At 40.2% G+C, this 12,575-nt stretch overlaps 1 protein-coding gene across 13 annotated transcripts in view; it reads left to right on the plus strand.

Annotated features, from left to right (window-relative positions):
- The window catches only part of TANC2 (tetratricopeptide repeat, ankyrin repeat and coiled-coil containing 2), a 281,670-nt gene that overhangs the window by 129,946 nt on the left and 139,149 nt on the right, over window positions 1-12,575 (plus strand). For 11 of the 13 annotated variants that reach the window (XM_032996633.2, XM_032996632.2, XM_032996634.2 and 8 more), the window contains one exon: window positions 601-780. In XM_032996633.2, coding sequence (XP_032852524.1) covers window positions 601-780 — 180 coding nt within the window. Of the gene's footprint in view, window positions 1-600; window positions 781-7,941; window positions 8,537-12,575 lie in introns of those variants that run through there. The other 2 variants (XM_042787179.1, XM_032996644.2) reach the window with 2 other exon arrangements.

Genomic DNA, 12,575 nt, shown 5'->3' on the forward strand with positions numbered 1-12,575 from the left:
TTGTTGTCACGTTATTTGGTGTCTTCCATGTGGGTCTGTAGCGATGCAACCCCCATACAGGTTTTGTGTGGTTCTGGGCGTTTGTGTGCATTTGTTAGGGGAGAGTTGGAGCTGGTGGCTGCTTTCAGAGGCTTTTGTTCTTCAGTTTTGTTTGGTTGGTGTTTTTTTTTGGCTAAAGGTCCTTGTGTTGGAATTTAATTGGACTGGAAGGTTTTTTATGAGAAATCCACAATCTAAATGCACAAAAAGCTATCAGTAAAAGGATGATTGCTTCATCTGAATTATATTTAAAACCAGTGACTCTAGGACTCTGAAAGACAAATTAAAAAGAATCAAATCTTCATGATTATGTTGTTCATAATCTAAAGAGGTGTGCTGAGGTGCTGTTCTAGAAATATAATTTCTTCAAGGGAGGTGTCAAGACTGTGCAAAATGATGGCGAGAAAGCAGCTCCCTGCGGGACTGGGCTCTGTGCAGTGAGATGGGGTGGCTCTGCAGCGGGGCTCACCCGAGCAAAACACCCCTCTGCCTAGGAATGGTAAAAGCAGGAGACTGCCTTGTATTCTAACCAGTTCCTTTTCATTTTTATATTCCCATCAGGCACCTCCACAGAGAACGACTGTGCTTTTGAACCTGACTACGCTATTCCGCCACTCCCAGTGACCGAAGGTATGCAGCACATTCGGATTATGGAGGGCATGTCCCGCTCCCTTCCATCCTCCCCCTTACTCACACATCAGTCTATCAGTGTTCGGCTCCAACCTGTGAAGAAGTTAACTGGTAAGGACTTTAAATAAAGTTCAGTGGGGCTTTTAAGGTCCGTTGGTGCAAAAATCTGTAAGAAAACGCTTTGAACAAGCTTCTGTATACAAGTCATCATTTGTTTATTATAGCAGCTACTTTAGGCAAAACCAGGAACGGTTTGGATTTCATGCTGACAGAGAAATCTTTCTATTCTGAAAATGATCTCTCTGTTCTACAAATATTCTCTAGTTTTCTGAGATATTTCTAGCTGAGTGTATTTCAGTTCCACTTTGTATTGTGGTTTATGCACAGTGGAAGTGTTACAGTAATTATAAAGAACTTTATGCTAAAATTTTGAATACTGAGAGAATACATCAGAAAAATTATAAACTTATACAGAAAAGTGATTTTTTTGATAGTCCATGCATATTTTTAACCTGTTTTGTTTATTTGGTCTGCTGAGATTGTTGTTTGAACACCTAGAGATTTTAAAGTAATTGGATTTTTCAAAAACACTTGGAGTCTGACATCCATTTAAAAGCCTGACATAGTATTTCTACTGGTAATAGTTTCGCGAAATTTTTATCTTGCCTAAAGTCTGACATCCCTCTGTGCCCATCTTCAAAAATGATCAGCCACCGTACTGTGTTTTTACTGAGAGGAACCCCCCAAAAAAAAACATTTTTACCCAATATAATCTGATCTATGCTTACAAAAAGGAGCTCTGATACACATTGTACTTTTTGTTTTCCCTGCCCTCTGGTGAAAGGAGAAATTGAAAAGCACAGGAGGAAGAGATTCCTGTGTCCTGTCAGTCACTTTGCAGGATCTCGTGGTGGTCTGAGCCGTTCGGTAGCAGTGGAGCTTGGGAGGCACAAGAGAGTCAGGCAGAAGGAGATACAAAACGACATGAAAATAGTAAAAAGAAAAGTTGCAGTGCCATACTCAGCTCTCTTCAAGATGAGTTTCCCATCACTAAGAACTTCTGCAGTTCTGCCTTAAAATGTGAAGGCCTAAACCAACTTTTTAGTGAAGCTGAGAACAGCTGTGTAGTTCAGAGGCCGGTTCTTCAGGAGGGCCAATGATGTGACACTTGGAGGATTTATGGGGTTTTGTGGATTTTGGGGTTTTTTTGAAACACTTTCCTTTTTAAGAATATCCTTTGGTTTGCAGTCCTGAGTCAGGGCTGTGCAGCTGGGTGTTCAGAGCTCCTTTCTGTTTGTCCTTCGACATTTCCTCCTCTGTTGCGGAACATCTAAGAACACAGCGTATTGTGCTTTACCAGAGTAGCTGCTAAAACACACTAGATTTTTAAAAGTTTGGTTTTGACTTCCAGAATCATGAAATTCAGTAGCAGATTACAAAAGTAGTTTCATAGTGCAATCCATTTCAGCTTAGTGTCTCTAAAACCTTGTTATTTTTTGTTCCAGTTATCAGTACTTTCCTCCAGTACAAATATGCTGCTTGTGGCACTTCATGGGGTAGAAACTCAGCGTGTGCTTTGTTTTGTTATGTTTTGTTTTTTTCTGTTGTGCCACATAGTAATGGGTAGATGTGGAATCCACGGCCTTCCTGCCATGAAAAGCATAGGTTGCAAAAAATGACAAAATTAAATCAAGGCTATTTTTTATTCTTACAGCATGTCTGTGTTTGTTTAATTTATTGTGTAATGTATAGCTAGTTTGTTCCTGCTTTTCCTGAGTTTTCTCCCATGACCCTCACATTCATCCAGTCTCCTTTTAGCTTTTTAGTTACTTGCAGAGGTTTTCTTCTTTGTTTTGTGTGTCTTTCATAGTAGAGGCAGGTAGTATTAGCCAGTTCCATAAATCTTTTTTTCAGTTAGGAAAGAATGAAAAGCTTTATAGTTTACAAAGTTTAGGCCTTTGTATCATATTTATCTTGTTCATTACCCTTCTGTCCCCTTCTTCTGACTGTAATCCTTTGTGTTTATATGCTCTCCTATTGTAGCTCTGAGTGACATCAGACTCATGTATGTACTTGAGCAGTTCATTACTCTTCTTTGAAATACTTGCAGAGGGTTTGAGGTGTACCCCATGGAAAGAGAAGTTTTTCTTATACCACTGCAACTCCATTTCTCTAAATACTTCCAGCCTGCTCAGCAAGCTGCCTTGGTGTGAATCTGCTGGACTTCTGTCTTGTCAACAGACCTTAACCTACTCCCACTTCTCAAAATCACAACAATTCATCCAAGCAGATTAAGCTCCATGTATTCACAATTGTTTTTTTCCAAGTGGAAACAGATCAGACTCCTTTTAGTTCCAAACTCAGAAAACTTTTGTTGGATTTGTCGGGGCTGCTATTTGGAGTGTCCCACTAGTTCCACCGAAGACCACGTACTGGTATTTCAGCAGTGGCTTTTGCAGGTAGTGATTCAGAGAAAGGGAAGGTGATTCATACAGACTGCAGGGGTTTGGGCTGTTTGCTGAAACTCGTGCTCAAACCCCAGTGAGGTGGTCTTGTAGAGCCGGGCTGTAGACATTCAGCTGGTGAAAATGCATACTCCTCTGAGTTTGGTTGAGAAACTGTATGTGATGAAATCTAGACCTGAACAAGATGTATATAAAACAGGATGACATCGATAAAATGCTGATAACAGTAATTACCCAAAAGCAAGGGAAGAAAAGTATAATCTCCTGGTTTTGTTCAGAAGTCCATTTTGGGGTCACACACAAGAACCTAATAGAAATTGATTGGGAAGATGACTACATCTGTCTTCTACTTGCATACTTTTCCATCTGTTTTAAATACCCCACTCCAGCTAGACCCACTCCAGTATAACATGAAAGCATGTGCTGATGTTTTGCATGTACATGTCTTGATGACTCCAGTGGAGCTCCTGATATACTTAGAATTCAAAGTAGGTTTCAGTGCGTTGGTGGATTAGCCTGATTTTTTTAAATTATTAGTTTAATTTACTGTTGATATTGTAAAAGGAAGGTGTTTATTTTACATCCTCAGGCAGTCATTATAGGAATTTGTTTGCTTTCATTAAGATAACATGTAAAGGAAATGATTTCCACTCTTTGTTATTCATAGTATTTATCATGTTTCTTAAACTATTCCTTATCATCTGTCTCTCTTATTTACTACTAAACTGAGAGATTTAAAAATTAAAAAAAAAAAATCCCTCAACAGCAGAAAGAGATGGCTGTTGAATAACTGACTTTTTACTATATCAACAAATAAAAAGGTAGGGTTCTTTTGTTTTTTATTTTTGCTGGGGGACATGACTGGCAGTTTGTAAAGACCCTCTTTGTTTATATTCATTAGTTAAACATCATGATATGTAAAATAAATGAAATTTGGAGTTCATATTAGATTTGTGAAGACAAGTTCACAGCCTTGCGCTATTTTTTGATGTGTTTCTCCCCAGTTTTGGCCAATATCCCTCTCTGATTTTACAGAAGCCTTGTAAGTGCCATCGTAGTATACTCAAAATCTGGTAGAATTGATAAGCAACTCTGTTCAAAAACCTTCATGTGACTGTGGGAGCTTTCAGATAAAAATAAGCAGCCAGCAGTTTGACAGTGAATGCATGGAGACATTTCACAAAGTCTCGCTGGCTGTGATGGTTTCCTCTTCTGCTTTGTCTTGTTCTTCTGTCCAGTTGTTAATCCTACACAATAACAGCAGTGATTCCTTTTGGAAAAGGGATGAGGGTGATTCTGGGAAACTGAAGTATTACAAAGAGAGGCTTTTGTCCGTCTGACAGTTGCCACATGGATTTTTCAAAGCGACCTTCAGAGCATAGAAAATTGTTGAGAAATTATCCAATTGTAGGGGCTTTTTCATGCTGTTTGCTTCTTACATACATTTGTGTGTGACTAACCCATTCATGTCATAATTTCCATATCTGCAGAGTGGTTGGATAGTGGAATGGTACTATTTGTTACATAAAAAACTTTCTTGTCTCTCTTTTTTTTTACTAAAGATTTAATTCCTAAGACCATTCGCAACAAAATGTGACTGTACCAACTTCTGTGCTTATGCTTTCTGGAATTTGTCAGAGATTAAAAATTAATTACAAAGGACTTTTTAGGCTCTTCACAAGATGATTTGCTTACGTTCGAGAGCTAAAGTATCTTGGTTCATTCTGGATCTGTGTGCATCCATTCCAGTGTAGCAGAGTAGCTTTGTCAGCTCCGATGGGGAGGGGAGAGCAGCTACCGAAATGCCCCCTTTTCATGGACATCAGGGGTGTCACATTAATTTGGGGTTTAAATTAGGCCTTTAAAAAGGAAAAGAAGCCTATGTGGTGCAGAGAAATTTGGCCAGTAGAAACTGTGATGCTATCTATTTATTTATTTATTAATTAATTTATTTATAATATGATCTTTTAAAGTTCTTAACCTGGTTGATTTGTAAACAAGTCAGCTTTTCATCCATAGAAAACTTAAAATGTCCACTTTTGGTAAAAAGCCATAGGAACATGTTACACACTGTATAAAGCTTTTTTCCAGAGGAACTGAGGTCACTCACTAACATTTTGATATCTGGGTTTTCTGTGTATGGAGACTTGGCTGGATTCAGAGGTTGATAAATATTCAGTATGGTTGCAGTTTTCACTCTGCTGAATAGTCTGGTGATTAAGAAAAACTAAGGTCATTGTGGCTCTAAAGGGTGAAGTAATAGTAAGCATAAGTAATCAGTTCTCCCACCCCTCCTTTATAACCTATTGTTTAGCAGTGGCTAAGAACGTATTTTTGATCAGTGTGTTCAACCTCAGTTAATGCTGTTATAAATATATATATATTTATATGTATTTTAAATAACATTAGTGGCTTTATTAGCAGGTATAGTGTGAAAAATACATAAAAAGAAAAAAAAAAAGAAAAAATACCCTACCAGCTCAGGATAAGCATGTAGAAGACACCATTTTGATTTCTGTCTGGTGTAAAATTAGCACTGAAAAGTTACCATGCTTACTGCACAAAGAGAGCAACCATTTTCAAAACGATTGGGTTAAATACTCTGCTAAACATCAGAAGTGTATCATTGATGACTCAAAGCTATGGCTGCAATGAAAATAATGCAATTGCATTGTATACCTTCTTTCAGAAAAGTGTTGCTTTTCAGGAGGGTGCTTATAGAGATGAATGTATCTAAGTGCTTTCCCGAATCGATGCCAGAAATAATAACCCAGCATTGTATTAGGTTAAAATATGAGATACTGGGCTGAAGGACCCAGCTACGATGCTTTATTCTGTGGAACCCACCATGTGGAAAGGGTTTGCACAAAGCCCTGTGCTACACCTAACTCCTCCTCAGGAATGATCTTTAATTTGCATGCTGTAAATTTATATGCACAGGGATAATTTTATTCATCACTGTACTTGGCTATTTCTATTTTTTCTATTGAATGTCAGATTGCAAGCTTTAGGATTATTTTAGAAAGAGCATGTGTGTGTGACCGCCCATCCTCAGAGGGAGGAGGGGAGAATATTATCAAGAAATTTAGGAAATCAATCGTGTTTTTCTAGAAGTGGCCTAGATGTTTAGGTTTGGATTCTCAAAGGCCTCGTTCCTCCTGTACCCAGTGTGAATTAGATGCTTCAGTGTCTTTGAAGACACGGGCCTGAGGAATAGGTTTCATTGCAAATCCCCCGCTTTGAGAACATTGCTCCCTTGTGCTTTGGGAATGTGGGAACTTTTCTTGAGAATAAACTTCACAGAAATGAGTCGAAATGTTCCTAGGTGTGTTCAGGCAATTAATAGCATCCTCTTTCCTAAAGGAAACAGGTAGTCTTTCCCTAGATCCTTCAAAGATGGTGAAAGCAGAGCTGAGCAGGCTGGAGACTTGCTCTTCCCTGTGACGAGGACTCACCATTGTGGTTCTCAGCACCCTCCAGATCCAGCCAGCTGGGGACACCCTCGAGCAATGTCCCCTGTGCCACCATCACCCCTGTTATCTGTAGTTCTGGGGTCTTGTGATCACCCCATCCCTCTGCATCCTCCTTTGTATCTCTTGGGAATAGCCATAGGAATCGTAATTTCTTCCTTTTCTGTATCTTCAGCAAATGGTTAAGTATTCTTGATGCTAATTGTAATTGTGGGACTAAGCAAGCCTAGATCTCTCTACTTGAAAACTCTAATTGTTTCTTGTTTAATGGTGACAAACCTAGATTAATAATTGCAGCCCTCTGGGACTACTTCCTTTCTCAAAACTAATACACTAACTCATCTGGGTGGGAATGTGAGAGATAAGGCAGCTGCTGTAGGTGTGTGAGTGTTGGGGAGAAGCTGGCCATGCTGGTATGTGTTTGTTCAAATAAAATACAGTAATCAATGGAAAGGATTTCTGAAAGTTTATATTTCGATTGCTGAGCAGAGACTTCAGAACTGCACTGCTGTGGTGAAATCGTTGCAGTTCTCTTGATCATGGTGTATTGTCTCTGTGAGCACATGCATTAAGTGAAAAGCATCCGATGATGATTGTGTAAAATACATCTGTGTTACAGCATGGAATATAAACCGTGGCCTTGTTTATAGCTTGCTCTGGCAACTGTATGTATGAGTTGGCTTTCACTGCACTGCTTTATCTGGAGATGCTTTGGGGGCACTGCCAGCCTTCACTGCACAACAGCCACTGGTTTACGGGTTAATTTGGGGATATTTTCCTGTCTCTGGGAGGAGTGGCTGGCTGGCTGGTTGGTGGCACTGCCGCTCAGGCAGTCAGCCACCTGATGGTGCTGCAGTTTGGTTCATCTCAGCCTTGCTCCCATAAAGACGGAGCTTCTTACCTGCACGGAGCTGCTTGGCATCTGTGGGGCTCGTTGGTGCCATTGTTTTTCACAGGTGTTAGCTTGAGTCAATGTTAGCATCCTGCCATTTTCCTTACGTAATAACTTCATTTATTTCAATTTCATTTATTTGGAAAGGCTGCAAAATCATGTTGTTTCGTTGTGGTTTGATACCGCGCTCCCAGTGCAGACGTGTCTGGAATGATGCGATTGTGCGTGTGATGATTTGTGCCGACTGCTTCAGTCTGAACAATGAAACCTGTATCCAGCCGAGAAGGGGATGCTGCAGCTTTAAAGCATCCAAGGGCTTACAGCCTTTTAGTATAAATTGTTCCCAGAATCCATGTCACAACTCCTTATATGGTGCTGCTTTTTTTCTCTTAGTTGCCTTGACAACAGCAGCACTGCACCATTCATCAGCTCTGGTCCTGGGCTGCATTGCTAGCCCTTCGGCTTACTCCAAAATGTTCAGGGGAGCATCAGTGAATCATTCAGGCCGGTATACTGCGCCATGATTTACCTATTCTTTCAGCAGTTTGCTCTAACAAAAGAGCAAATTAAACTGCGCCATAGAGAGAAACTGTAAAAATACATTTTCCCCCCAAGGGAGGCGTATAGTCTACATTTCCTGCAGCATTCTGGAAGGAAAGGCTCTTTAATGCCGAGAGACTTAACGAAGAGAGAAAGCTCTGTGTCTGTAAGCTTCTCTGAAATCATCTTCGAGCCTGCTCCCTGGGGCCAGAGAAGATGCAGGAGTGATGTTTGTTCGGGGCAGTAGGCACTGCAGGGGGATGGTGGTTGTGCTTTTGGGAGCCGAGCTTGACATCAGCAGCGGGAGGTGTCACCTGTAACATCATCCTGACGTGGGGAGCCGCGGAATGGAGCTGGCGCTGGGGAGAGGTGGGCACCAGAGGAGGATCTTCACCCAAGTGCTGCTCGCAAGGCATCGGTACCCGTGAATTAGCAGGCGTGCTGACTTCCTGCTGCAGGATCGCACGCTCTCAGGTGATGGGGAGAGAAAACAAAGCTTTGTGAGTATTTGGACCATTTGTCTCGCATGGACTTTGATTTAAATTGTTAGGTGTTTGCCGGCCTCCTAACTCTGCAGAAAATCAGTGTAGGGTAAGGGATTCTGATGCTCCTAGTTTAGAAGGAAGCCATTATTAGAAGGTTTTTAGTGTCGATCAGGGTTATGCTGCTTGGATTATTTTTCTTTCAGTTGCTGTTGCAATACTTTTACATAATCTGAGTTTGTTGCCTGCTTGCTAGGATGTGCAGAATTTCACATACAAAATGTAAAATGTACGTGCAATGAAAAAATTCCACTTTTCAGCATTGCTAAAATAGAACTTCTGAAGAGTGAGTTGAAAAATACTTACAGATATCAAATGTGTTTTGTTTTCAAAACATTAGAACAATGGGATTGAGATAAGGTTTTCCTTTTGTATTGCAAAATGATCACAAATTAGGTTTGAGTGGATTATAAAACCCTTGTGTGCTGAGGGAGACAGATATTCGCTTCTCACTAAAAGAGGGAGATTTTTAAATGCTACTAGAAGAAATAGAAATACACAGTCATTTTAAAGGTATAATTTGAGGAAAAGCTATTCAAGTGCCAAGTGCTCATGTCGCGTCTAATTTTTGAGGGATGTTGTGCTTAAAATTGTTGGTGTCAGGACAGACTTTCACCCTTTTTAGGTATTTTTATATCATACTGTTTGCAGTATGCTTACATCTCTTTCTACTGCTTTCTTTAACTGTCATACTGTGAGCATGACATTGATCTGAAATTCATGTTTTTCACGTAGGAGTGGAGGTTGGATTGGAGGCCCACTCTTGCATTTCTGAACTGCACAGTAATGACAAGGACTGAGTTACCTGTTAAGTGCCATTAGATTCAGGGTTTTTTCAAGATGTGTAATGTATTTTTTCTGCACATAATTAGTTTTCCATTTAATTTTCCCTGATGCATTGCAATCTGTGGTTATTCAGAGGTTTAGCAAGTAGAAAACTTGTGTTTTGTCAGAATTATTAAGTAGTCCCTTTTTAAAAAAATGACATAAAACACACACACACACACACACAAGCAAAATTTCATTGTGGTTTTGGCACCTGCTTTTTTAGTCCCGCCTTGTACTCTAGTGGGGCAAAGCATGATGTCTCCAGCAGTAAAACCTGCTGGGGAAGGAGGATCCTTTTACATTTACAAATACTTATGCTTAATATTGTTTTTTTTTCCTGTTGTGTCAATTCTTACTGTTCATTTTTGGGATGCTTCATCCATTATTTTTGGACTTGTGATTTGTTTTGACAGGAGTATACTTAAATGGAAACCAACTGGTCTTGCAGAAATAAAACAGGTGGATGAATGTGTCTCTCTGCATACCCACATATGTACATTTATCTTTGTTAAACAAACATAACTCTTTGTATGAAATTGGTAACTTCCTCCAAAAGTGTTCCTGAAATTTATACAGATAAATAGTGTGTCTATTTGTAACTTCTTGAATTAAACCAAATCCTACATTGAGGACTTTTCTTTTGTTGGAGACCTGTCAAACTCATGATGTTTCTGCATTAATTTCAGGTTAGTTTGGATGTAACTTTTATTTTTTTAAATGGAGGGAAGGAAACAACTGGCATATCATACTGAAAGTCACTAACCAGTTTTAGCATGGATTTTCCCAAATGCTGCTTACAAGACAAACCCTGTTCTGTCTTGTTTTGACACACAGCTGCCTTCTGTATTGATAGAATAGAAATTGTAATAGAGATATGCAGAAAATCACACATGCTTTCCCTTGATGTTCATGTGTGGGATTGCCTGCCTGCCTACCAGGCCTGCAGAACCATTATAATTTGCTCTTCCCCAGGATTTTTTTTTTTTTCGCATAGAGGCTGTTGAACTGCTCAGAATTGCAGAGGCTGGGGTAAACATGTCATCACAGCACTATAGCTGGGAAAAGGTGATAATAGCTTTTAATTTCAGATATTTGTATAGATGCTTAAACAAAGGGAAAACCCTGAAGGTTTATGTTTAGTGCAGATAACATTAAAAAGGCAAACTAAATAGCCCTGAACCTCCATGGGTTTTCAGAAGCTCAGAGCTAGAAATCTGTCCTTATTTCACACTGGTGCTGCACAAAATGGAGCATCTGTCACGATTACACTTCTGGTGTGTGAGAATTTTAATTTTTAGACATAGCTAAGAGGTTTCTATAGCAAGAGAGGGTGGTGTAGGAAGCCTCCTGTGGAGTTAAATCAGGCCATCGCTCTTTCCTTTGCTACATCTTTCCTCCTCTTGCTCCTAGAGCATGCCCTCAAAGATGTTCTGTGCCCCTGATCGTGCTGCTTCTCGTCAGCGGAGGGGCTTTCACAGGAGGCACTCTTTTGGAATAAGCCCTCATCTCCAAATGGGCTGCTTGTTTACTAATCCTTTCCTACTTCTATAATGAGACAACCTGTTTTGGAAACTCTTCTTCCTGTGTCCTGCATGATCACACTGGTTTATTGGGTTGGATTACTTGACTGAAGACTGACATTACTTTTGCAAAAGTTAATTTCTGATGCGATCTAAACCTCGTTGCCTCTAATCGTGTAGGAAGCTTTGGTCAGGCTCATCAAGACTCGTGGTATTACCACTCAGTTTGGAGTGATGCCACTTATTAAAAGCTCCTGCAGCACACGTACAGTATTATGATGGGGTCACATATTGCAGAGCTGTGTGCAGGGTTTTCATTACAGATCCCTGACCAATGCCCAAAGCAGACAGAAAGTTGAGAATTGAGATTGATCGTTGGCTCTGGACCATTGCTTTGGCACATGCTGTCTCTTCCCTTGCTCTGTGGTGACTTCCCTTGAGTAGCTGTTGGTGCTGTGTAATTCCATTCCTGGATATATTGCTAATTTAACCACAGGATATGACTTGGAGTTGTATCAAAGGTGTCTGACCCAACATTCAAGCTGTATTCCTATGTCCCTGCATGCCTTCTGTTGCCAGAAAACTTTACCAATGGTTCCTGAGCCTCAAAATATTCGATAGTATAATACTTCCCTCTTCCGTGCACTTCATTAAAAATAACTTATTGTTTGTTACCAAGATATGATTCTTGATTTATTTCCAAGTACATATTGTGCATATACATTTCTGAATGAGCTGCTTTTTTATTCCAGCATCAGCTTTTTCAATAGTTTAAACAATAGCCCTCTAAGTACCCAGTTTGTTGAACTACAGCTACAGCTGATAGGCGTGAGATTTTTATATTGCATGTGGAGATGGGCATTTTTTCTGTCAACAAAGCAGCAGCATCCTACAGCTAAATGAAATGAGAAAACAAATTAACCCAAACTGTTTTGAAATGGTACTTTGACTGAAGAAAAAAAATAACCCTCACTGTCAATATTTATTTGGTTCAGTACCTTTGTGTTTATCAAACCAGATATTTAGGGTCCTGACAGTGCCGTGGTGTGACTGAATGCCCCTTATCTCGGGGACCCACAGGTCTGATCCTTGTCCGTCACAGTCTGAACTTGGTTGGGGCTTGTGATGGCTGCCCAAGCGCCTCTTCCCTCGGGACTCTGTCCCTGCAGACGCTGAGACTTCTGATTAGTTGTGGGTGGCAACTTGGCTGAAGACTGCAATAGAAATGCCCGGTTTCACACTGCATTTTGAAAGGGTTCCTGTCGGTGTGTTTGAAGGAGCTTTGTGTCTAACAGCAGTTGCAGATTGCATTGAGCCTGGTGCCTCACCAGGTGCTAGTTTAGGTCTTGAGAGTCAATTGCTCTTCAGGCTTTCTTAAATGCACAGTTATAATTTCTTTATCCTCTCCTTCCACCCCCACAGTTAGAAAAGATGCTTTTGGAATCATGTTCCCAATTCAGCCTGGCTATATAGGCAAGAGGCATGGCAATTGAAAATGAGAATTTTCTGAAATGCTAGCATATTTCTAAAACCTTTTCTGTTTTCTTGTGTTTTGCATAAAAGAAATGAGTGATGTGGATCCATACTTGTTGCTGGTACTGCTCTGGAAAATAGACAGATTTTTGCTGCCCACTTAATCTATGGGCAGG

This window comes from Tyto alba, unplaced genomic scaffold (genome assembly GCF_018691265.1).
Source record: "Tyto alba isolate M040663 unplaced genomic scaffold, T.alba_DEE_v4.0 Super-Scaffold_12, whole genome shotgun sequence".
Taxonomy (NCBI): Eukaryota; Metazoa; Chordata; class Aves; order Strigiformes; family Tytonidae; genus Tyto; species Tyto alba.